The sequence below is a fragment of the Pongo abelii genome, chromosome 2, assembly GCF_028885655.2.
Source record: "Pongo abelii isolate AG06213 chromosome 2, NHGRI_mPonAbe1-v2.0_pri, whole genome shotgun sequence".
NCBI classification, from domain to species: domain Eukaryota; kingdom Metazoa; phylum Chordata; class Mammalia; order Primates; family Hominidae; genus Pongo; species Pongo abelii.
In genome coordinates, this window is record NC_085928.1 from 138,317,340 (window position 1) to 138,343,048 (window position 25,709).

The window sequence follows — 25,709 nt, forward strand, 5'->3', positions numbered from 1 at the left end:
GTTGATCATTATCTGGGTCAATCATGAGAAGAAACTATTCTGGGGGCCGCAGTGGTTTTCAGTGACACTGACACATAGGATATGTATAATTACAGTAGCTTATATTTAGTGAGCACTCACTGTATGTAAGGCTTGATCATTATCATTTCATCTGTATCATATGGCTATGAAATAAGTGTCATTTTTGTTCCCATTTTAAAGGTGAGAAAACTGAGACACAAATGTTGAGTTGTCAAGGTCACACGGATGGCAGCAAGCAGAGCTCTGCCTTGCTCCCAGGAAGGCTGACTCCCGTACCTGCGTTCTTAATCCTGGCATGAAGCGCGTGCTGAGTTCCTTTACCCACAATTCTTGTGGAGAACCACTTTAAGAAAAAAAAGTGGGGGAGGATATCTTTGATCTTCCATAAAGAAGTACTTTTATTACTCAACCTTTCCCCCATTTTACCCCTCAGTAGTCTGTAAGTAAATCAGAATTTCAGCAAGGAAACAAAACAGACAAATGAGTTGTATGGATTATATAAGGCATCAACTGGGCTCCAGGGATTCTATTCTGCAGATTATCTGAGTGGCCTTAGTGTTTAAAGGAGATAAGTCCATTTGGGTCAGATCACCGGCACGTCCTTCAATGTGATCTGACATAGGAGGTGACATGAGCTCAGGACTTGGCCTGAGCTTAACTAAAAAAGTGAAAGTGTATCTTTTTTTTTTTTTCCTCCCTGCTGTGGAGCAACACTTCTCAAACTTTAATGTGCTTGTGAGTCTCCTGGGGATATGGTTAAAGAGCAGAGTCTGATATAGCAGGTCTCAGGGGAGGCCTGGGACTCTACATTTCTAACTCGTTTCCAGATGGGGCAGATGCTGATGGTCCGTGGCATGCACTTTGAGTAGCAAGTGTGTAGAGGACCTAATTCTTGCCTGGCTTCATGCCTGACACTCAGCAACACTATTGGGGCTTGCCACTTTACTCCTAGGAGAGCTGTAAGCACCAGGCTAGGTAAGAAAGAACACAGAACTCGTGGCCAGGAGGCCTGCGTTCTAGGCTGCACTTGGCTACTAGTAAGTAGTGTGCAAGGGGCACATCAGTGGATCTTTCTTGGCCTCCATATTCTAGCTGCTACAATGAGGGGCTGTTACTACATGATTTGCAAGGCTTGCACCGAACTCTTAAGTTATGTGATGGGACAAGATGGGTGAGGAAGCCCCTTTTCAGAAATAAGCACCACCACTTTGGGGAATAGTGCATTACAAGCCAGCAGTGAAGCTGGGGGCTCAGTAGGGGTTATTTACTTCCACTGAGGTAGCATGAACAAATGAACTTACTTTCCAGAAGACAAAAATGAGCAAACTGTTGAAAGGAATGAGATATTGTATGCAGGAGGGTTTTCAAGAAAGGGAAGTTGGCAGTCTCCTTGGGTTTGAGCTGACTTTCATCCAGAGTTCCTGAACTGCCTGCCTGATGAACTTAATGAACGTTTCAACTCCTGGACAAGCAGATCCAGAGAAGGAGATTCCTTGGGTAACTTTGTGTTGAGTCTTTGGAACTGCCTTTTTTAAAAAAATGCAAAAGTTTGATAATTTATCATGTAAAATGAGGCAAAAATGATCAAGAGGATCACCTCCACTTCCAGCCCCAATAGTATTCGGTGGGAGGAGTGGTGGAGGTTGGAAGCAGAGTCATCGTAAAATATGATTTTAAAGTACAGGAATTTTCTCTCCTAGCAAGTGCAATAACTGCATTTTTTTTGTATTATGGGGAAAAGACTCCAATGATCTTAAAAATAAGCAAACAAAAAAACATCAGGGCCGGGTGCAGTGGCTCACACATATAATCCCAGCACTTTGGGAGACCAAGGCAGAAGATTCTCTTGAGCTCAGAAGTTCCAGACCAGCCTGGGCAAAGTAGCGAGACCTAGTATCTACTAAAAATTTTAAAAATTAGCTGGGTGTAGTGGTGCACGCCTGCAGTCCCAGCTACCCGGGAGGCTGAGGTGGGAGGATTACTTGAGCCCACGAGCTGGAGGCTCCTGGGATGTGACTGTGTTATTGCACTTCAGCCTGGGTGACAGAATGAGGTCCTGTCTCAAGAAAAAACAACAACAACAACAACAAAACAGTATTTTTTCTTTATCAATAGGGAGTTTAAGTAGTAAAAACAAAACAAAGGAAGACTTTTGTGATTAATTTTTAATTCAGACAGTTAAAGTGATACTTTTCACAAAGTCTGCAAAGTTCTGACAGCTATAGATGCTGTTAAATGAAATGAGTTAGCTTTTAAAAGAGAAAAAAATACTTGGTTAATATTTTTCAATTGGAGCACATTGAAAGAGATGTAGATACACATTCTAGATTATTGTTGGCCCAAATGAACTTCATTACCAAGAATCACCATGAGATGACTCTGTGAAACTTCAATATCAACCTAATATGTTTGGAGGGTTCACATAAAATTTTTAACAAATAACTGGGCTTTGGGATATACCAGAACCACCAAACGGAACCCCTCAAGCCTGCATTTATCCCCTCATTCATTCACTAACACTTGCTGAGTGTGTACTCTTTTCAGGGTATTGTGCTAGGAGCTCTATGTGGTGGGAAGTTAGAGAGTGCAAGTGCCAGGCTCAGTTGAATGTGGAGCCTGCCTTCCAGGCACTTGCAGTCTAATTAAGTAAATGAGATATGTGTCTCATGCCACGGGAGTTTGGGAGAAGGAGATGCCACCTCTCACTGGAAGGGAAACCAAGGAAATGTTTCTGGAGGGGCAGCTTTTAACTTGGGCCTGATTTCTTTTGGGCAAACATGGGGAGTAATGAGCATGAGGCAGGAAGAGTTTATTTAAATCTCCTAATGAAATGTTTTCTAGTAGTATTTGAGTAATTGGAGAGCATCGTTGACAGTCTAACTAAATTATTAATGAGTCATTCCAAAAGTAGTTCTCAAGTGCAGTAACATTCCTCTGAGCTCACTGCCATTTTGACAGATTTCACTTACATCCATGAAAAATTACCTGATCTTTTCTTCTGAAAATTCTAATAACTGCCATTTCATTTTACCATGGCAGGCCTAGCCACACATCTAACTGTAAACTGTTCTTAATTCTAAGTGTATTGAATTTAGTCAAGTCAGTTACTTTGACTCAAGTTACTTTGACTCAAGAATGAATAGCCGAGTATGAAATACTTAGTGAATAAGTAGAAAGAGAGTTTGTACTTCATTTTCTCAACTCTTTCTTTGGAACACTTAGTGATTTTTAATAGACAATATAGTTGCACTCACTCTGAATTCTAAGTATAGTTAAGTGATCCTTCATTTTTTTCAAGTAGTTTTCCTTAGAATGAGTTGCTAAAGATCTTGAAACTTGATGGCTAAGAGAAGTCAGTTATTACAACGTGACTTCTGATGTTTCATGAATGTGGGTTTAATTCTAGGTTGTTTTATGGTTATAGATGTAACTGCAGTACCAAAATGCATGGTGCTGGCCATTTTTCAGCTGTTGAATTGTTGTTGTACACACATGGAGCTAGGGTGTCATTGGTGTGTTTTTCATCATGAATTAGTTGAAGTCATTTGGCTACAGCTTCTGTAGAGTAATGCCTTACATGGTACAGGGACCAGCATACTAGGGAGCTCTGTGGGCATTTATCGGGTACCTTTTGGCCTAGGATTGGAGTGGGGGCACACAGAAGAGCTGTAGTTAATGCAGAGGCTGCAATTCTAAAATTATTGTGGAAGGTGGAAAATGTGTACAAAGTTACCCTTGAAAATCTTTTGAAGTGCCTATAAAATGTAATACTGTGGCATCTCTCTACCTGACCAATGCATGTCTTCCTTCAGGACTAGATCAGATTGCTTTTCCAACAGTGAACCCCAAGGGAAGGTAAGTTGGTTTGGGTTTATACTGAGTATTCATTGGAATCACACCTAGGATGGTGAAATTTTTGCACCTAGGGAGGCATTTGTGGGAATTGGCATTGAGAGAACAGGAACTCCACGCCTCCGTTCTCGAGTTCATTCTGGGGCACATCTGCCTATTGAATAGAATAACTGGCACTGTTTTAAGTGGTAAACATTTATCCCTTTTGTTTGGATTTTTCCAAGGTAAATATGTGTATGTAATTTCACTATGCAAAGATGACTCTAAGGAGCTCCTAGATCTCAAGAAACTTATCTATCTACTAGGGAGCTGCAAAATATATGTGCAAATTATATAATTGCCCAGCTAAGTCTACAGGTCTTGGTTTGCATCTCTAACCTGGAATTTGTTAATGAGAGTGCTTTAGAAAAGGAGGCTCTGTGGCTGTCATTTGCTCTAGGTTGGGCATGATGGGTAGACTGGAATAGGGAGAGAAAAAGTGGGAAGGGCCTTCCCACTATTGACATTGTGGAACAAGTGGAACATGGTATCCAAAGGGAAACAGTGGGAGGGCAGGCATGAGAAGCCTGGGAGAGGCTGTGTGTGGCGCTGTGATGAGCCCCTCAGGCCAGGGCCCACTTCTCTAGCTGCTGACTTAGCCAAGGCTACTGCAGTCCTTGTTCTAGAACAGATTCCTCCAGTGATTCTTAGAAGAGATGCAGTGGGTTGCTGAGAGTTACGGTGAGCTGCTTCATCCCAAATTGACCATAGGCTTGGAGTCTGCGAAATGTTTCCTCTCAGGCCGTATCAGCAAGCTGTACTCCCAAGTACTTATGAGCAACACAGATGACTGAGTGAGTCAGCCTTGACCACCCAGGGTCAAGTGATGCAAGAGAAACGATTCTTTTGGCTTTTGCTGTTTTATTTCCAGGAAAGTAAATATCAGAGAATGCTCATCCCTTACCCTTTGTTTCTCCTCTTGAGACCCAGAATCTAAAATTCTGAAGACTCTGTCTTTATTCTAAGACAGGACTTGCAAGCTCAGATCCCTACAGTGGCCTGGCTCATTGAATGGGGACTCTTGGGAAGTACTGAGTCAATGCCTTAGCTCTGTCCTGTGGTTATCAGGTGTTGCCAGGTCTTGTACTTTTTTCAAGAAAAGCCAGAAATCTGGATTTTTATGTGAAAACTTATCTTTTAGCCTCACTTTTCCAAAGTAGCATTGTTTGTCCCTAACCCATGCCACTGGCTGCCATCTTGCAACCTCTAAGATTTCTGTGTAGTGCTTACATCAGTAGAGGTAATCACGCACCCTTTGAGCTGCTTATCCTGCCTTCGACACGCAGCAATTGCTGGAATCTCAGTCTCTCCTGTTATTGTGTTTTAGATGTCTGCCCACCTCCACTCCCTTTGCTGAATCCTTTTCCATCTTTGGATTCCCATTGCTTGCTCAGAGTGCCAGGCCTTGAATAGATATTGCTCAATAGATTTTGCATGAATTGAGTGGGATAAAACCATGCCCTGGAATTTTGCTACAATCTTTTACTAAAGGACCATGAATTCATTTTGAGATAGATCTGTCTTTGGTTTACATATTTATCAGTACCAAAAGTATATCTTAATAATGCAGCCACATAGCACAGACCTCAAGTAATGGAACAGACACACACACACACACACACACACACACACACACACACGATCCTTTCATTGCCAAAATAACAGTGATTTGCCACAAGAATAGATGTCCATTATTTTTCACTCTTCTTTTTCTTTTAAAAGACATTCAAAGGATGGCCTTCAAAGAAAGGAAATCTTTGCGGACCATAAGTGAAGTACAAATGCATTATGTTGCCTTTTTTTTATAGCCTACAAGATAATATGAACATTTTCTTTGGCATTTGAAAAGGGCAAAATTGGGAAAGTACAAAATTATATTGAAACTAAAAAGAAAATCCTTTAAAAAATTGCAGTCGAAAGTGTCCTCTTTAAGTGGCCTTGTGTCTCTTCATGTCTAATTTTTACCAATTACCTCGACTCTTGGGAGAATTATAGGGCTTCTAGAAAGAGGTTTCATAATTAAGCGAAATACACAGGGGGTGGTAGCGCCTACTGGGGTGTGCCCTAGAAAATGTTCACACGCGAGGCCGAGGATCAGCCCTGGAGTGTGCTGATTGTTGGAATCACACGTGGGGAAGAAAGTAACGGTGGGTTTAGCACTGATTGATGCGTGCTACTGTGATGGGAAACCGCAGCCGCCAGTTTATTCCCAGAGAGCAGACATTGAGGAAGGTGAATTCAGAGCTCTTGCTTAAGGCAGAGCAGGGAATGAGAAGGTGTTTTTTTAGCATGTGGGTCATTATTCTGGATTCCGATTTAGGAAGGGTGAACACCCGTTGTTGGCAGCTGCCCCTCGTTTCTGGTGTGGTATCTTTCCTCATCGGTTTTCTCTAGCTTCCTGAGGGGTGTGGAGGATTTGATTAGCTCTCCGTGCTGCCACCGTACCCCCTGAGGAGCTGTCCAGCATCACCAATACTACCTTAATTTATTCCTCCTATTTTCCCATCTCACTCTGGAGTGACACCCTTTTCTGGTGTGTTGAAGTTTCAGGATTCACCATTAATTATTGTGTTTGCACTTTTCAATCTAATATGCCAGCGCAATGCCACCTTCTCTTGGAGGAAAGAATTTTTTCCAATCCACACTCCTAAATGGCTTGCCAAGTTACTCTTGTTCTCTTCCTCCAAAGCATTGGCTTTTATCCCGGTGGAGAGAACAAGAGAGAGACGTGCACGGTTGGTGTGAGAGCTCATTTTCCCCACTCCTGTTCTATAGCTGCCCTTGATTGGGCTGTGTCTTTCCTCACATTTTATTTTTTATTTTTATTTTTTTTGTTTCTTCTGAGAGAGAGAACTAGCACACCAGTGATTTCCAACCTCTCCCCAGAACTATTTTGAAATGACAGAGAATAGTGAGCAGGTACCCAAACAAATGCACAAGCACTAAATTTCTTTGAAATTTCCTGTTAATCTTAAAACTTGGGTGAATACTTCAGTACCATGAAATGTCTGTATTTGTTTTTAAATAAAATAGAGGCCCCCTCTTCCCACATGTACATACAATCTTTAAGTAAAAATTGACTCTCTAAGAAGATTTATTTGGTAGCATTGCAAGGTAGACTACAGGGACACTTAGACATGATTTTGAGAATCATATGCATAAGTGTAGGTAATTTAGTTGCAAATAATTTTACTAAAGTGTTGGAGTTTTCTATTTATATGTCTGTCTCATATTAAATATAGGAACTCAGATTGTCTTACTTTAAATCTTTTTGGGAGTCTTATATTGAATAGTCTACCTGTTCAACTCTGTTGAATTGAAAATTGACATTTTTTCCTCTTTGTCAATCAGAAGTAACTTAGATTTTTTGTGTGTGTTTTTCAAGCTGAAAAAGATATGATGGGTATTACCAGTGATGGGTCCTGGATGAGACTAGTAATTGAGTTTTACACTTTTAGATATGAATGCAGAAGTAGGTGAGATATAATGTTCAGATGTATATAAGTACATTATTAGTGATTTAAATGTTCTTGAGATTTTTATATAATGATTGTCTCTAAAATCTGTCCAAATTTTGTATTTTAAATGATTGAAAGATGGAACCATTTACAAAGACGTAAATGCTATAAAAATGCTATAAGTATATGAAAATATGATAAATATGCTATGAATATGAGTACATCATTTCATTCACTTCCTATTCATTGACCATGAGTTGGAACTTAAAATGGCTACAAAGACTTTAAAAACCAAATGAGCAGCTTGTATCCACATAACACCTGTTTCTGAGAGTCTGAGAGCACTTTGCTTCGTTCCTGTATGTTTTTGGTATTATAATGAATTCTCACTATGTCCTCATGAGGTTGTTTCTGTTGCTAATATTTGTCGAAAACATTGCTGTGCTTTCAGCGGAGGTTTTAGACATACACTGTTTTGTAACCAAAAGATACCATGACCTTCCCTCATTCCCCACTTCTCATTTTATGTCTAGGAAAATGAGGCTGAAGAAGTTATTAACGACTTCTCAGTCCGAAGTTTGGAGTAGGTAATGGGAGTGTGTGGTGAGTATAGAACTCAAGTTCCATCTTGAGACTCGTGACACAGAAATGCATCATCTTTCAACTCAGAGGCCCCAGAGCTTATAGAAACATCCTCAGAGAATTCTGAGAATTTTCTGGGCTTTGTAGCATCCCCAGTCCCCATGGCTACACTGTGGGACCAGAGGCTTTGCTAATTCCCCAGCTGGTTTCAGAATATAGGGCTACCACTGCAAACCACTTAGAGCTCCCCAAATGGCCCCATTCAGCAGGCTGGCTGGGTCTTTTCAGTTTCTGCACCAAATGATTATATGCAAATAATGGTTCTAGGATTATCAGTGTGTTATTTTCTCTCTGCTTCCTAAAAACAAAATAAAAATGTATTTATTACGTGTCTGTTGGGTCCTCTAAGGTAGCAGTCTTTGTTAGAGAGAATGAGATGGACACGATTCCTGTTCGTGGGGAATTTGTAATATATTGCTATAGTTTAAGTCTCCAAAATTGCTCCGTCAAGCAACCTGGATCTCTTAGGAACATAATGCCCCCTTTCCTTGTAAAGAACATTTATGTGTTTGCAAATACTTCTTCATATGATTTCTCATTTTTGATAATAGCCATCATAGCTACCATTTATTTACTGCTGTGGCTGGCTGGAGTCCTTGTTCATTGCTTCATAATATACATTATCTTTATTCCCAAAAGCCAAGATGAAGGAAATGAGACTCAGAGTGGTACTTGTCCAAGCCAGTGTTCACACATTTCGTGAGTGGAGAAACCGGTTTTCACATTGGCACCTGTCTTCTAATAGCATTCCTCTTTAATTGTTTAGCTATGAGGATTAAGGTAGGTAAGGATAGAATTTCTCAGCCTTGGGACTATTGACATTTTGGATCAGACAATTGTGTGTGGGACTGTCCTGTACATTGTAGGATATTTAGCAGACTCTCTGGTGTCTACCCACGAGATTCTACTAGCAAACCCCCCCCATCCCTGCAGTTGTGACAGATTCCAGACATTGCCTAATGTCTGCGGAAGGACAAAACTGCCCCCATTTGAGAACCAGTGGGTTAGTTAGGGAGTAAGACAGGGAGTTCTTTTTTTTTTTTTTTTTTTGAGACAGAGTCTCGCTCTGTTGCCCAGGCTGGAGTGCAGTGGCGCGATCTTGGCTCACTACAAGCTCTGCATCCTGGGTTCTCACCATTCTCCTGCCTCAGCCTCCCAAGGAGCTGGGACTACAGGCGCCCACCACCATGCCTGGCTAATTTTTTTGTCTTTTTAGTAGAGACGGGGTTTCCCCGTGTTAGCCAGGATGGTCTTGATCTCCTGACCTCGTGATCCACCCACCTCGGCTTCCCAAAGTGCTGGGATTACAGGCGTGAGCCACCGCGCCCAGCCAGGAGTCTAACTTTTATTTTCTTCTAGGTAGCCACCTTTGCCAAGAGCACTTATTAAGTTAACCTAACTTTGCCATTGAATAAATGCCACCTTTATTATAGTTAGGATTTCTATATGTACATCCCAATCTATTCCTGATTCTTTATTGTTTCTTTGATCTACTTATTGATTTTTGTGCCAGAACCATGTTATTTTGATGATAATAAATTTGTAATGTATATTAACATCCAGTAGGGCACTATTCTTTTTTTTTAGACAGAGTCTCACTCTGTTGCCAGGCTGGAGTGCAGTGGCGCAATCTCAGCTCACTGCAACCTCCGCCTCCTGGGTTCAAGTGATTCTCCTGCCTCAGCCTCTTGAGTAGCTGGGATTACAGGCACGTGCCACCACGCCCAGCTAATTTTTTTGTATTTTTAGTAGAGACGGGGTTTCACCATGTTGGCCAGGATGGTCTCCATCTCCTGACCTCACGATCCACCCGCCTCGGCCTCCCAAAGTGCTGGGATTACAGGCGTGAGCCACCGCACCCGGCCAGGGCACTATTCTTTTTTAGGATCTTGATAACTTTTGTATGTTGATTTTTCCATATAAAGCCTGAAATAATTTCTTCAGTTCCTGGTAAACTCTGTTGAAATTGTAGTTACATTAACATACTAATTTAAGAAGAATTTCCACCTTGTGTTTTCAAGAACATAATGTTCAATATTATTGTTGGAGGTAAATTTTATTTGAGAGCTTCATAATAATTCTGGAAATTCTATGTACTATCTAAACAGTGGTTACCAAAGTGGGGTAGACATATTTAATGTTGAAGGAGAACTGAGGTGTCTATTTTTATATATTTTATTGAAAAATTAGGAGAGAGATGATGTGTCATAATATTTAGCATTCAGGTTGAAGGTGGTGTCCTGGCTTGGTGTGTACGTCAGAGGTCACCTGTGCTGTATGGAGCAGGAAGGGCCTGCAGAAGGGCTGGGTTCAGGGAAGCACTTTCAACTGAGATCTCAGTGAGGTGAATTAGTGGATCGCTTTTTGTAATTTTAGCTAAATTAACTCTCATGAAATATACACATGGCTTTAAAAAATTTCTATGAAGTGATTGCAGATTGAAGAGAATACCAGTAATGTAAATGTAAAATCCTTCTCTCTCTCTCATGTGGAAATGGCTACACTGACCCATCTCTGCCCATAAGAGCTTTGTGGGACACAGTGTGAGATTAAAACACCAATGTTGGGCCGGGCGTGGTGGCTCACACCTGTAATCCCAGCACTTTGGGAGGCCGAGGTGGGTGGATCACGAAGTCAAGGGATCAAGACCATCCTGGCCAACATGGTGAAACCCCGTCTCTACTAAAAATACAAAAATTAGCTGGGCGTGGTGGCATGCACCTGTAGTCCCAGCTACTCGGGGGGCTGAGGCAGGAGAATTGCTTGAACCCAGGAGGTGGAGATTGCAGTGAGCCGAGATTGTGCCACTGCACCCCAGCCTGGGCGGCAGAGTGAGACACTGTCTCAAAAAAAAAAAAAAAAAAAAAAAAAAAAAAAAACACCAACACCAATGCCTACCTATTCAGATCTGATTTAAAGAAATTTGGAATTATCAAGAAGACTTTTTGAAAAGTGTGTTATAGTTCCATTACGTTAACAATGAATCTCATTTCAAGTGTATATTTTGCCTTGAGGTATTAGCTATTAATAGTGTGAACTTACTGTGATCATCATTATAAAATATTGCTTATTTCATCATTTCTGTTGTTTACGATTTTCTGTTTTGTACGTTTTGTTTTATAACATATGTAAGATGTTAGTACAGTGGTACTCAGGAATTTTTTTCTGGCAGGCTGTGTGATCAGAAAAGTTTGGAGACAATTGATCCACTCAGCATTTGAGACACACTGGAACTGGTGGTTCCTGAAGCAGTCAGAATCTTGCTACTCAAAGTGTGGTCCATGCACCAGCAGCATCAGCATCACCTGGGAGCTCTTAGAGACACAGACTCTCAGGCCTACCCAGACCTGTCGAATCAGAGTCTGTACTTTAACAAGGTTCCAGATGATTTGTACATACATTAAAGTTTGAGAACAGAATTAAGCTGTGTTTTCCTGTAACACAGCCATTAGCCATGTATAGCCATTTAAATTGTTAAAATTAAGTAAGAATAAAAATTCAATTCTTCAGTTGCACTGGCTGAATTTCAGGTGCTCAGTAGCAAAACATGCTGTAGCAAAACCCTAGTGGCTATTTTACTGGACTGTACAGATATAGAACATTTCTATCACCTAACTCAGTTAGTGGGTATAGGTGGGATGATTTGGAAAAGAAGAAAACAATCAGCAAAGTTTAATGTGGAACATGTGTGTTCAATGCACGTAGAGAAGAGGCTTCTTGTAACCTAACTGGACAGGTCCCATGAGAGAGTCTTATGAACACCATTCCTATGTAGCTATTATTGCTATTTTTGTTTGCAGATATGTGACTTTTCTGAACCAGTAAATGTCAGGCAGACTGCTTTTATTCAGTGTTCTATTTGTGATAAAATATTATTAATTATGCATCGCTACTAATATTAGTTCTTTCTACATCTGTCAATGTAAAGGAGAGACTTGCAGCATTCCAGAGACAGCAGGACCCTCCCCCAGCTCCCATTCCATGTGGCTGCTCTCCTCTTTTCTGCAGCCCAGCTCACTGGGGATTGAAATTCTTTCACAACTCCATTAGACAGGGAGCACCGAGGCAAAGTTTGTCTGTTTTCCTCTTGGTCTTTACGGTTAACAGCGCACTCCTTGTAGTGCACAGTGGCTGATAGTTTGTCTCCCAGGGAGCCAGCCCTGACAGTAAGCAGCAAGACAGGATGATTTCTCTAGAATAAATAGCAGGGTCGGATAGTTAGATGTCCCTGGTAACGTCTCCCCAGTAGGCGTGCACAGCTCCCTGAGAGTGTGTAGTGGGAGTATCATTTGCACATCTCCCCCGTCATGTCCAGAATGTTCCCAGAGATACCAAACTTTTTTCAACAGAAGTGCTGAATGTCTTCTGCTGGAGGGGGAAGGGAACATCAGAAGAAAGGACAGTGACTCATTTGTGGGTAAATTCTTCTCCTTCGTTGTGCTTCGTACTTCACAACTCCCCTGGGGGACCCTATACTGAGGTGCTTTATTTAAAGATTTGCTAGGATTTGTTTACTTGACTATTTTTTCCTCAAGTATTTCTTCAGTTTTGCTATAGGGGAAACTTTTAACTCCAACAGGCTCATTGTATTTGTGTAGATTTGGTTCATTTTGCAAAGGGTTCATAAAATGATGGGAACCTTTTCCCTATTGTACTGGGAGCATCTTTGGGAAGGTGCAGGTTATTCCCCTGCCCACAACCACCACCAACTGCAGGGACAAGAAATACTGCTCTTCCGTCCACCCACTCCCTTCAACAAAAATCTCAGTACAGTTCTCATTGCTGCTGTCCTAAAATATTCTTCCCCCCTTCCTACATCATACACACTGCCGCCTGCTTAATCTTCCCAGAATCTGTCATAGTATCTTTCTCTCTAAAGCCACCCGTGACTCTTCTTTACTTCACAGTTAAGGCAAGTACTGTCCTTTCTCAGTAACTTTGTTTCCCACTGTTCTGCCCCGGTCACTGCAGAGCCCACGGTCACAGACTCATTCTAACAGTGGATTCACCTGCAGGTTCCCTAGGCTCATCATTACAGCCTCTGCTGAGTTACAGGCAACCCGCACCTTCACACACCTTTTGCCTAACTGACCTATTTATTATTTCCATCATATAACTCATGCTTTTCTCAATCTAGGTCTTCACTAATTTCTGTTCTCAGGCCTAGAATGTCCTTTTATCCATTGTCCCATGACTAACTTCCATACAGACTCAAAGACTTAGCTCACACGCGCCTTGCTCCTTAAATTTTCCCCTGATACTTGACACTGGAAATAATCGAATTCTCATAGCACTTCTGTTTATATACAGTCTATCTAGACTTGAGGGCAGGATCTAGACTTGAGGGCAGGATCTAGACTTGAGGGCAGTGCCTTCAATCCCTCATATGTGGTCAGCAGTCAAGCAGGTGATGGATAGACGAATGAATAAGTGGAGATTTTTATTGTCATTAGTTATACATAAGTTAATGAAACTAGGAATAGCCTTCTTTTTCTTTCATGGACAAATCTCTTTCAGATCTCTAGCTCTTTTCTCTCCCTAATACTTCTTTAAAAAAATAAGCTGTTCTGATTATTCTATTTGAGCTTGGTGTTGCTTTGGGAAACAAAAGTCTTAAAATTCCTTCCTGTTTCCCAGAGATAGAGAATTTGTTTCTGTCAACTGATGTTTAGTATTTTTGTTCCTGGCTGGAGAAGTGCCTAGTAATCTGTTTGTGTTTGTCACCATTTCTTTTGATTATTTCTAAATGAAGCAAAAATAACCCTACTGATGAACTGCACATTCTCTCTCCTTTTCATAACGGCCTAATGTCCTGGGAAAAAGAAGACATCGTTTAAACTCATGGTCTTTGAAGAGATCTAAGGGATTTATGAGCTGAAATGGGATTTATTACATGTTTATTATTTAAAAGTAATGTGTATCGTGGTTTTTAGTCACATGCTTATTTTTTAGAAGTATAGTTTATAATAGTTTTTTGATGGGCAATTGTTTTTTAGTGGCCTCATTTTAGATCATCCCATGAGACCAAAATGCATATTCAACTTACTACTTGGCACTTTGTCAATGATTTGAGGGTTAACTGTTTTGCCTGTGATAATTACCAATATTTAAAGCACTCATAAGTGTTAGCAGTACTTGTTACAAAAATGCTATTTTCATGTCTTAGGAAAGGGTTAGGTCCCACCACTGTGAGAGCAGAGTGAGGGGCTGTTTAAATGGGTCAGACAAGGCTGGGCATGGTTGCTCACACCTGTAATCCCAGAAATTTGGGATGCCGAGCTGGAGGATCACTTGAGCCCAGGAATTTGAGACCAGCCTGGGCAACATGGCAAAACTCTGTCTCTATAAAAAATATAAATATTAGCTGGGTGTGGTGGTGCACACCTGTAGTCCCAGCTACTTAGGAGGGTGAAGTGGGAGGACTGCTTGAGCCTGGAAGGCCAAAGCTGCAGGCTTTTATATGAGAACAAAATGTCTAGATTATGTGCTTTGGTTTCAGAAATAATCTTTCACTCATTGCCCATGGGCCTTTGAGTTTGCAGCCGTAGTTTGGCCCTCTGACCCTTCCCCTGCCTGGAGAATGACTACACCACCCTTGGCAGATGCTAGGGTGGTGGTGAGTGAAGTTTGCACACAGTTTTACGGTTGATGTTTGTGTATGAGTGATGAGTTCAACCCGACACAGAATAGGTGGTCTTTTATCATGTTCTGAAACAACCCTGACATCTGTGGCCAGTTGTGTTGACATTTGTGTACAAGTGCTCAGTGTCCAAATCTACTTTCATATGTTTGTTTGACAAGCATTATTTAATGTATGTGTGGTTTTTTTACTTGATCACATTCAGTTTTGGCCCAAGTTCTAGATATAAGGTGTTAAAGAAATGAGGACTGTTTGGAATGACAGAGAAGTTCTGGAGGCCAGGTGCGGTGGCTGATGCCTGTATTCCCAGCACTTTAGGAGGCTGAGGTGGGAGGATCACTTGATGGCCTGGGCAACATAGGGAGAACTCATCTTTACTAAAATTCAAAAAAAAAATTAGCCAGACATGGTAGCATGTGCTTGTAGTCCCAGCTACTTGGGGGGCTGAGGTGGGAAGATTGCTTGAGCCCAGGAAGTTGAGGCTGCAGTGAGCCCTTGATCATGCCACTGCACTTCAGCCTGGGCAACAGAGTGAGATCCTGTCTCAAAAAAAAAAAAAAAAAAAGAAAAACAAGTTCTGGAAATGGATAGTGATGGTGGTTGCACAACATTGTGAATGTACTTAATGCCACTGAATTGTCACTTAAAAATGATTAAAATGGTAAATGTTATGTGATGTGTATTTTATCATAATAAAAAAACTTTTTAAAGTAAGGAAAGCAAGAAGTTGGAAGTAGTTTTGAGTTTTTCTGACCAGAGGAAGCATAGACCCCATTTTTTTATTTCATTATCCCTGATCTTTTTCCTTGAAGGTTTATTTTCCTCTTAGAATACAAGAGTCTACATTACTCATCTTTATAAGTCATTCTTTCTATTTTTCCCTTTTCCATGGACTTGTTCAGTTATGTCCCAAGGAAAATCTCTAGGAGAGTGGCAGATACAACATACCGTGCCTAGGAATAACTTGAGATTTAACAGAAAAGTTGCAAAGTTATTACGGAGAATTTTCATATGCACTTCCCCAAGTTTCCCACCACCATTAGTATCTTACATTACCATACTATGTTTGTCAAACTAAGAAATTGACATTAGTACTTCACTATTAATTAAACCGTAGATTTTATTTGGATTTTACCATTTTTCTATTGATGTCCTTTTTCAGTTCCAGGATCCAATCCAGGGTACTACACTGCATTTAGTTGTCACGTTGTGATGGCTTTTTAAAACTTAACGGGGCTCAGATGTCTTAGTTGCTTCTCCATTGCCTCCAGCAATCAGAACCACTCTGTTTACGTGCATTATTAAAACTATGTTGCTACGCTCTAAGGATTTGAGTTCATTTTGTCCTATTCATTCTTGATTTTCAGGAAATCACATCTCTGCCAATAGTACCCTTTTATTTTCACTTCTTTCAGAGAATTCCTTTGGAATGGTGAAGTACAGCCTCTCAAATCTCCAGTGCTCTGTGTAAGTGGGGGGTCCCAAGATGTAAGATGGGTCAGAGCTCTTTTTAGTTAATTTTTCCCCAGGCTGTTTCTGAGAAATGACTCAGCAGCAAGATGATGATTTTTTTTTTTTCAAGGAGCCAAGCTATTCTGAACCCAAATCAACATTTAAATTTGACAATCTGCCCAATTTATATGATTATCTGCCAGATAATCATATAAACAGATTAACAGATTTCTTCCCACCTATTTGCATAGGGTGGATTAAATTCAGTTTCCCTCTTGGGATTTCAAGAGGATAAGTAACTTGGAGAGAAGATTATAAATTTGTTAATTGAGGAAATTGACAGGATGTCTCATACCCTTCTCCTTGACTTGCTTCCTTGATTTAACTTCCAGGAAAACAAACATGTTCTCTTGGTTTTCTTCCTTCTTCCCTGGTTATTCTTTCTTTAGCTCCTTGTCTGTTTTTTCCTCTTTTCTCCCCACCCTCTTCATGGTGGAGGGTCCCAAAATTAAATTCTTAATCCTTCTCTCACTACATTAATGGAGGTCTCATCTAGCCTCATGCTTTAAGTAATACCTGGGAGACTGATGACTCCTAAATTTATATCTCCAGCTGCCTCTCCTGCAGGCCAGACCATTCTCCTGCAGTCCAAACTTCAGTATATATATTCAAGTATATATATGTGTGTGTGTGTACATATATATATATATACTCAACTGTCTACCAGACATCTCAACTTGGATGTCTTCTGGATATGTCATATTCAACATATCTGAAATTTGAATTATCTTTCTTCCCCCCTAAGCATGTGCCACCCAACCCTTCCCCATCATAGTTCTGGCAAAGTCATCCATTCTTCTAGTTGCTAAGGCAAGGATCCTCAGAGTCATCTTCATCTGCTTTCCTCTTTCCACACCCCACAACCTGTTCGTATGAAAATCTGGAAGGTTTTACCTTGAAAACATAACTGGAACCCAGCACTTCTCACTGCTGCTAGGACACTGTTTCCAACCCACTCTGAGCCACCATCATCCCCTGCCTGGACCACTTAGATGGGCTTCTGGCTGCCCCTTACAGCCAGAGGGATCCTTTTAAAATTCACCAGATCATGTCACTTCTCTGTTCCACACCCTCCACGGACTTCCTCTGTCATTCTAAGTAAAAGCCATTGTCTTCACTGTGGCCTGAATGTCTATAGTATCCATCTCCCCTGAGGCTCTCCAACTGTGTCTTCCTCCCTGCATCCCTCTGCACTAAGCCCCGGCCACAGGGCTTCTTTGCATGACCTCAGCTTAGGGCCTTTGCATGAGCTGTTGTTCCCTCTGCCTGGAGAGCTCATACCCTGGATGAGCCCAGTCACTTACCTCCTGGAAGTCTTTGTTCCAAATTTCACCTCCTCAGTGCAGCTATCCTGACCACCCTCATTAAAACTACAACTGTCTCCCTGCTGCCCCTGCCATTCACCTTACCCTGCTGCTCTGTTTCTTTTTTCCTTTTCTTTTCTTTCTTTTTTTTTTTTTTTTTGAGATGAAGTCTCACTCTGTTGCTCAGGCTGGAGTGCAGTGGCGTGATCTTGGCTCACTGCAACCTCCGCCTCCCAGGTTTAAACAATTCTGTCTCAGCCTCCCAAGTAGCTGGGATTATAGGTGTGCACCACCATGCCTGGCTAATTTTTGTATTTTTGGTAGAGACAGGGGTTTGCCATGTTGGCCAGGCTGGTCTCGAACCCCTGACCTCAGGTGATCCTCCCACCTCAGCCTCCCGAAGTGCTAGGATTACTGGCATGAGCCACTGTGCCCAGCCCTTTTCTTTCTTTCTTTTTTTTTTTTTTTCAAAACTTCCCACCATTGGGTATACTCTGTCAGGTGCTCATGCATGTCTATTGCTTATTGTCTTTCTCCTCCTATTAGATTGTTAGCTCCACGAAGGCAGAGGTTTTGTCACTTCTATCTATTGATGAATGCTAAAGCATAGTACCTGACACAGTAGTAGTGTGGTCCATGTTTAATGAATGAATGATTAATTATGAACTGTGAAAAGTGCTAGGAAGGAAAAGTAAGAACACAATTATAGATGATAATAGCAGATCAGTAGCAGGTAGGATTTGTTGAGCCTGGATGTTGTACCTCTGTGCTAAGGGCTTTGCTTCTTTTTGTCCTATTTAATCCTTACAGCAATGTTAAGATATAGTTCCGTATAATATCCCATTCATTAATGAAAGAACCTGAAGCACAGAAAGTTTAAGTAAATTGCCCAAAGGCTCACAGCTGGTGTATTACCTACCTCTAGTTAGCTCTAACACCGGTAGCCTCTAACTAATAAATCTATTGGAATTTACCAAGTTGGGGATGGCGAGTGATGGGGAAGCACATTTTATTATTAGTCATGCTCTCCTCAGAGTGTCTTTATTTAATTGGAGAGTGCTTAGTGTTAATTTCCAGATAAAGTAGGTTGCGGGGGCTTTTGCTGTTAGTTAACCCTGTGTGCGTCTCCAGAAATGCATTCTGTGTTTTCTTTTTCTTACTGTTTAAAACCAGATCTCTCTGTCCTTTCCAAAAGTGGAAGCCATCTGGACTTCTGTCCAGGGGAAGTTTGGTGGTTTCCCATATTCTTTTCCAGGATGATACAATGACATGGCCCTTTGAGGAGGATACCTGGTATTTCCACTACCCCATAGGAAGGTGGCAATGCCTGCTCAGCTGGGAGTTTCAGGTTAATGCTTCTTCCATAGAAACTAGATTGATAGCAGAATATTTATTCCTTTGTCCTGTGGTATCTTGGACAACCAGGCCACAGCCCTGGAGGTCACTTCTAGGACATGTCCACTTCTGTCTCCCAGGGTAGTCCTTGCCCTCAGGGACACAGAACACTCCTCACCTGATGGAGGCTGCTTTCAGATGTCTGGCTGGATTTTGTGGGTTTGGGCCTAGGCCTGGTCACCAGTGGGTGGCCTGTTCTAAGCATCAAACTGCCATGTCTTCCTCCTCAGGAACTGTGTTAGTTTTCTTTTTTCTTTTTTTTTTTTTTGGTGTTAGTTTTCTATGCTCTGTAATAAATTATAACACATTTCATGGTTTAAAATGATACGTATTTATTATCATATGGTTTCTGTAGTTTATCAGGGTTCTTTGCTTCAGGATTTTATCAGGCTGTAATATCAGTGTTGGCTCAGGCTGCAGTCTCATCAGAGGCTCAACTGAGGAAAGCCCCACTTCCAGGCTCCCTCAGTTTGTTGGCAGGATTCATCTCCTTGTAGTTGTAGGACTGGGATCTCTGTTTTCTTGCAGCTGTTGGCCAGGGGCTACCCACAGTTTCTTGCCATGTGGCTCTCTCCTTCTTCCTTACAGCTTTCTTCTTCAAAGCCAGTAAGGGATTCTCTAGCTCAGAGGGGGTCATATAACATAATGCCATCACAGGAGCGACATCCGTCACCTTTACCATGTTTTATTGAGTAGGTGCAAGTCACAGGCCCTGCCCCCACTGAAAGGGCTGGATTGCACAAAAGTGTGAACACCAGGAGGTGGGGATTGTTGTGGGGGTCATCTTAGAGTGTGTTTGCCACAGCAACCATGGTCTCCCCACCACCACCTCACTCCCCACCTCCAGTGCTGAGAAGCCCAGAAACTCCCTCTGGCAGCTCTATTGGGCTTTGCTAGTGGATTTAATGGTGTTTTTCATAGGATTAGTGGCAAGGAGAGAGTTTCTGTGTGACTGTGCCTTCTGCCTTCAGCTCTTCCTCTATGAAGCCATAGCTGCACCATCACAGAGTGCTGACTTCAAGGCTCAGCAGCCAGCATCTGTCCTCAAGGGGTTTAGGGATTTTTTCCCCCTTCCTCTCCCTTTCAGCCATTCTTCAGTGTAATAATCCTTTCATTTCAAATTGAGGAGCTAATTCCCAAAGGCAGGGGAACACCTATTACTTGCTCATCTATTCCCCCAATATGCATTAGATTTGCTTTTCCAAGAAACCATAGGCTGAGATGTAATTTTCCATGGTTCATCTAAAAAATTTGTAATGCCTATTTTTCTTGATCTTTTGTGCTCCTTTCAGTTCAGATGTAACTGAGTTAATTATTTGATGAAATGAACCAGAGCTTCCTTTCTTATTATAGAACTTCTTGTTCCAGAACCAAAGATGGTACTTATTAGATTCTGTGCTAAAGATTATTCCCTAGAATCGATCTGGGCTGTGAGTTGCTTACAAACCAACTTGTCTTCCTTTTGTTCATCCTGTGAATGTTGTACTTAATGGATACAGCATTGACTTATTTAAAATGAGTACAGTTTTTTAGTCTATTCGTTTGAAATCTCAATGGATATTTCTAAATAACCTCATATAGCCTGGTTCCATGTAACAGAACAGCTGGATTTTAGATTTTAGAACCCCCTCTCCCTCATCCTGATTTTTATTGTTTGAGACCTCACATGATACGTATGACAGTGTGTCTTGACCAAGTCTTCTTTTTCAAAAGTCTGGAATCATCTGCCTTAGTTCCTCTTAATATGTCTTTTGTTTGGGGAGGAAATGAGAACATGAGGCTAGTCTCTGACCAAGTATTAAGGCAAAAAGGTTAGGGTTCAGAATTGGTTTATTCTTTTGGGATTAGTTTGTTCCAGATTGAAATCAGTTTATTGTTTTACATTTTGAATGTATGCGCCACAGTACCCTACCCTTGGAAGGGTATGTTGGAAGGAAAAATAAGAATAAGCGATTGAAGTTTGCTTACCAAATCACAGTTGCACACCTGGGGAAAACCAAGTCCTCTTTCATTTTTTTCACTTTTAAATGTAAGGTGAATCATACACAGATGGTTAATGGTGGCATAAATTGCTTTTAATGCTATATAAGAATCTTAGAAATTTATTTAAAATGTTACAGCAAATACACAGTTAGAAACCGGTGAGATGCATGTGTCTCAGAAGTTCAGTGTGGAAGTGCCTGCTTTATGGATTTTCTGGACAGTCCTGCTCTCACAGGGGCTGCAGAGGCCCCTCTTCGGTAGAGCAGCCTCATAAGTGGGCCAGGAGGGCTCTGCTCCCTCCTCCACCAGTGCAGATTAGCTGTGTACATGAGCCCTGGACAAGGAGCTGGGAGCCTTGGTCTCTAATTCCCACTCCCCAATACCACCAGCCACCTAGAAGAGATAGCGCGTTCTGCCAGCCCTTAGCTGCAGTACCACTCTTGTTGCCTTATGCCTGGCTGGGCCAAGGAATCCCCTTCAATTTCTGACACCCACGTGACTTCCACTCTAGTGTCATACAGGAGCCCTGCCTGTGAATGGCTGTGAAGTGGTGGAATTTCCTCCTGGTGACCACTTGCTGCTGGCTCTCCTGAATGGGTGCAGTTTTGAACTGTGCTGTATCACAGGGATGTCTATGTGGTGGTGCTTTGGAAAGCAGCCCCTGTGTGCAGAGATGGCAGGGTGTGCTAGGAAGCCTCTCCTTTGACAGCAAGACTGCAGGCCTTCACCTCAGACAGCCCTTTACACCCACGCTGTTTTCCCAGAATTTCTTTTAGTTGCTCGGTAGTCTTTCTTTAATGCATCTTTAATTTCGATAGATTTTGCCAGATTGCCCTCTAAAGGGGTTGAACCCTTTTAAAGTCTTTTAAAAATTAATTTTTAATTTTCTAAGTGATATAGGAATATATCCTTTTCATTTAAAAATGAAAAAAAAATTAGGGATTATGGCTAAAGTCACTTTTGATCACCACCCCCACACCCATACCATCACCACCCATCCCCAGTTCCACCCAAGCCTTCCCCATTCCCCAGGGGTACCTGCTATTATTGGTTTGTTGTATGTCTTGCTTGTTCTTTTTCTGTGCCCTGGCAGATATAAACCAATGGGACATAGACATTACTGGAGTGAGAGTTTGTGTGTGTGTGTGTGTGTGTGTGTGTGTGTATAACATGTAAGCTGTATTGTACCAAACCCATCATTCTATAATGATGTGTTTTACATGATGCTACATCTTGGAGGTCTTACTATGATGTGGATCTGTATATATTACTTGAGTAGTTTCCATAAACTATTTTTCATCAGTGCCTTTTTGGCATTACTTTCAGGAAAGAATTTGGGGCTTCATTAGAGACCCAGTGATTCTTTTTTTAAAAAAAAATATTCTGCATCTGGGCACAGTGGCTCACGTCTGTAATCCCAGCACTTTGGGAGGCCCAGGCGGGCGGATCACCTGAGGTCAGGAGTTCCAGACCAGCCTGTCCAACATGGTGAAACCCCGTCTCTACTAAAAATACAAAAAAATTAGCTGGGCGCAGTGGCGGGCACCTGTAATCCCAGCTACTTGGGAGGCTGAGGCAGGAGAATGGCGTGAACCCGGAAGGCGGAGCTTGCAGTGAGCCAAGATCGTGCCACTGCACTCCAGCCTGGGTGACAGAGCGAGACTCCATCTCAAAAAAAAAAAAAAAAAAAAAAAAAAATTAGCCGGGCGTGGTAGCGGGTGCCTGTAATCCCAGCTATTCGGGAGACTGAGGCAGGAGAATTGCTTGAACCCGGGAGGTGGGGGTTGCAGTGAGCTGAGATCACGTCATTGCATTCCAGCCTGGGTGACAAGAGTGAGACTGTCTCCAAATCATGCAAGATATTAATCTGTTTGTGTGTGTGCTTTTCTTTCTCTTCAGATCTCAGAAAACTGATCTTCACAATGAAGGCTACATCTTGGAATTAGATTGCTGTTCCTCCTTAGACCATCTGACAGACCAGAAACTCATCCCAGAGTTCATTAAGAAGGTGAGCACTGCAGTCAGGGTACCATTGAAGAGGTGTGCGAGTGTTCACCTGAGTGAACAGGCAGGTAGCTGGCTTAGGGCAGATCAACCACACTCAAGAGGCCATGCAAGAGCTGTGACCTAAACCTTTGGCAGCCCCACAGGGAAGCAGCCCCCTCCAGAGCTGACTCTGGAACAAGGTGGCTAACCCCTCCTCCCCAGGCATATAGGAGCCCGGGTCCTGTCTGTTCGAGCTGGAGTGGGGTTAACAGCTGACAGACCTGCAGGCCTGCGCCGGGACTCCTTTCAAACCCTCATGGTAATGTGACTTCCCAGATCCCACCTTCCTTTTATCTATGGGTCTTCATTGCTGCAAGCCCCCTTCCCTTCCTAGTGTGGGAGCATGCCAGAGTCCTGGGCCACCCACATTCGAACGTACCAGGGAAAACTGCCTAGTTGCAGGGAATTCATATCTGCCCAGAAATATGTGTGGTTTTGAACCTTTCTTCATGCCATATGAGGTTTTGTGCCTAACTGTAGGGTCTACTTGAGTTTTAATATGACATTTACTACAGAAGGAACGTCCTAGCCCCAAACTGGGGCTGAGTTCACTGCTTGATGCTTATCTTGTTCTCTCTTACCCAGTGTTCCCTAGTAATCGACAATTCCCCACCCCATACAGGTGATTGTGATTTGAGGTCCAATCAGCCAATTAGGGAATTTGTTAATAAATATTGTCAGCTGTCAGCTTTGGGCCAGGAATAGTACTAGATGCTGGGATACAGAAAATAAAACAGCCGAACTAGTGAACCGTATGAGGTTTTGTGCCTAACTGTAGGGTCTACTTGAGTTTTAATACGACATTTACTACAGAAGGAATGTCCTAGCCCCAAACTGGGGCTGAGTTCACTGCTTGATGCTTATCTTGTTCTCTCTTACCCAGTGTTCCCTAGTAATCGACAATTCCCCACCCCATACAGGTGATTGTGATTTGAGGTCCAATCAGCCAATTAGGGAATTTGTTAATAAATATTGTCAGCTGTCAGCTTTGGGCCAGGAATAGTACTAGATGCTGGGATACAGAGAATAAAACAGCCAAACTAGTGAGTGTTACCAGCGGGAAGTGGCTGGGGCTGAGGAGCAAGGGGATCCGGAAGGTACCTGGAGCTGAGATGGGAAGGATGATGGGGTGTCTTTGGGGATGCGTCTGTGCTCGGACAGGTTGGGAAGCCCTCCAAACAGGGAACAGTGTACATGAGGGCCTGAGGCAGGAGGGAGCAAGGGAAATCAAAAGAACGTCAGAGGGAGAGTGAGGGTCGGGAGAAGGGGCCAGAGACCGCTGGGACAGGGCTGTAAAGGCAGCGGGAAGCCGTTGAGAGGAATTTTGTAGAACAGTGAAATGATTAGGTTGTCCCTTTAAAGGAGATTTGTTTCCTTGCTGCCACCCTCCCTTCAACATGTATCGAGTGTTCAGGCTCCAGGGACTCTGGGAGTAGCCGCTCATGTATGGGTCTATGGCCCATAGACCAGGAGCCAGATGATCTCTGAGGTCAGAATTTCTGGTAATTTTACTAGGATGAGGGAGGCTCTTTCTACTCTGGTAGAATTCAGATTATTATTTAAGAAATGGGGGAGGGGGGAAGTAGCTTTTGTTCACATACGCATAAGCCTGAGAACACAAGTGTTTTAATAATTCATGTAGCTTTCTATAGAAACAGAGCTATCTTTGTTTGGATTGCTGCAAATAATCAACTTGTATAGGGACATCCTAGACGTGGAATTTACCCTATGATCTGAATACCGGGAAAAAATCATTTTAGAAATGGTTTTGTAATTAAGACTCAGATGCTTGGAATATTTGAGGAGTAAGCGGGTAAAAGGAAGGCATAAGGCTCTGCCCACTCTCAAATATGCTCTTTAAAAACATGTGATTTGAGGCTGGGCACAGTGGCTCAGCCGGTAATCCCAACGCTTTGGGAGGCTGAGGCAAAAGGATTGCTTGAGCTCAGGAGTTTGAGATTAGACTGGGCAACATAGTGAGACCCCCATCTCTGCCAAAAAAAAAAGTATTTTTAAAAAGCCGAGCATGGTGGTGCTTGACTATAGTCCTAGCTACTCTAGAGGCTGAGGCAGGAGAATTGCTTGAGCCCAGGAGTTTGAGACCACAGTGAGCTATGATTGCACCACTGCACTCCAGCCTGGGTGACAGAGACCCAGTCTCTTAAAAGAAAGAAAACATGTGAGTTGATATGAGTTTGTCTTAACCAAATTAGGTCATTGCATGACTGACCCATTGCAGTGGTCCTGTCTCAGTTCTTCAGGAAACAGCCCGATTTGCGGGCTACTGGGGTGTTGTTTCTGTAGTACCCAAGTGGAGATGTACATCTGTCCAGTGGAAAATGCCCTCAAAGTTAGGGTTTTTATGCCCTGAAGGACATTAGCCAGTTTTTATCTTAACTTTTATACCAGCATTATTTTGTTTTCCACTGATTATAGATGTGTGTATACACATGTGTATCTGATGATTCATTAGATAATTTATTAAGTAAATGACACCTGCTCATTCTGTATTTGTATAAGTCCTTAACACTGTGTAGGTTCTTGGAAACTGACTTTTAGTGAAACAGCATACAGCAGGTCCTCAATTTCATTCAGTGTCATTTAGTTTTAACCTTGAGAAGAAAATTGGTTTCATTTGTCATTTTGCTCAAAGTCTCAGTTTCCAAGAACCTATTGACAACATTAAGTGAAGACTTATAGTATAAGAATTCTGTTCTTAACGTTTTGAAAATAATAGGCTTTAAAGCCCATTGTATCATCCTGCTCCTGTCATACACTTGGTTTTTAAATAACAAGACAGACTGGACAACTTGCACA

The 25,709-nt window shown here is 42.1% G+C and overlaps 1 protein-coding gene across 5 annotated transcripts in view; it reads left to right on the forward strand.

Moving 5' to 3' along the window:
- Positions 1–25,709, forward strand: part of RFTN1 (raftlin, lipid raft linker 1) — a 202,387-nt gene that overhangs the window by 85,275 nt on the left and 91,403 nt on the right. For all 5 annotated transcript variants that reach the window (XM_002814026.6, XM_009239287.4, XM_063722567.1 and 2 more), the window contains one exon: positions 22,746–22,854. In XM_002814026.6, the coding sequence (XP_002814072.5) occupies positions 22,746–22,854 (109 nt within the window). The remainder of the gene's footprint in view (positions 1–22,745; positions 22,855–25,709) is intronic.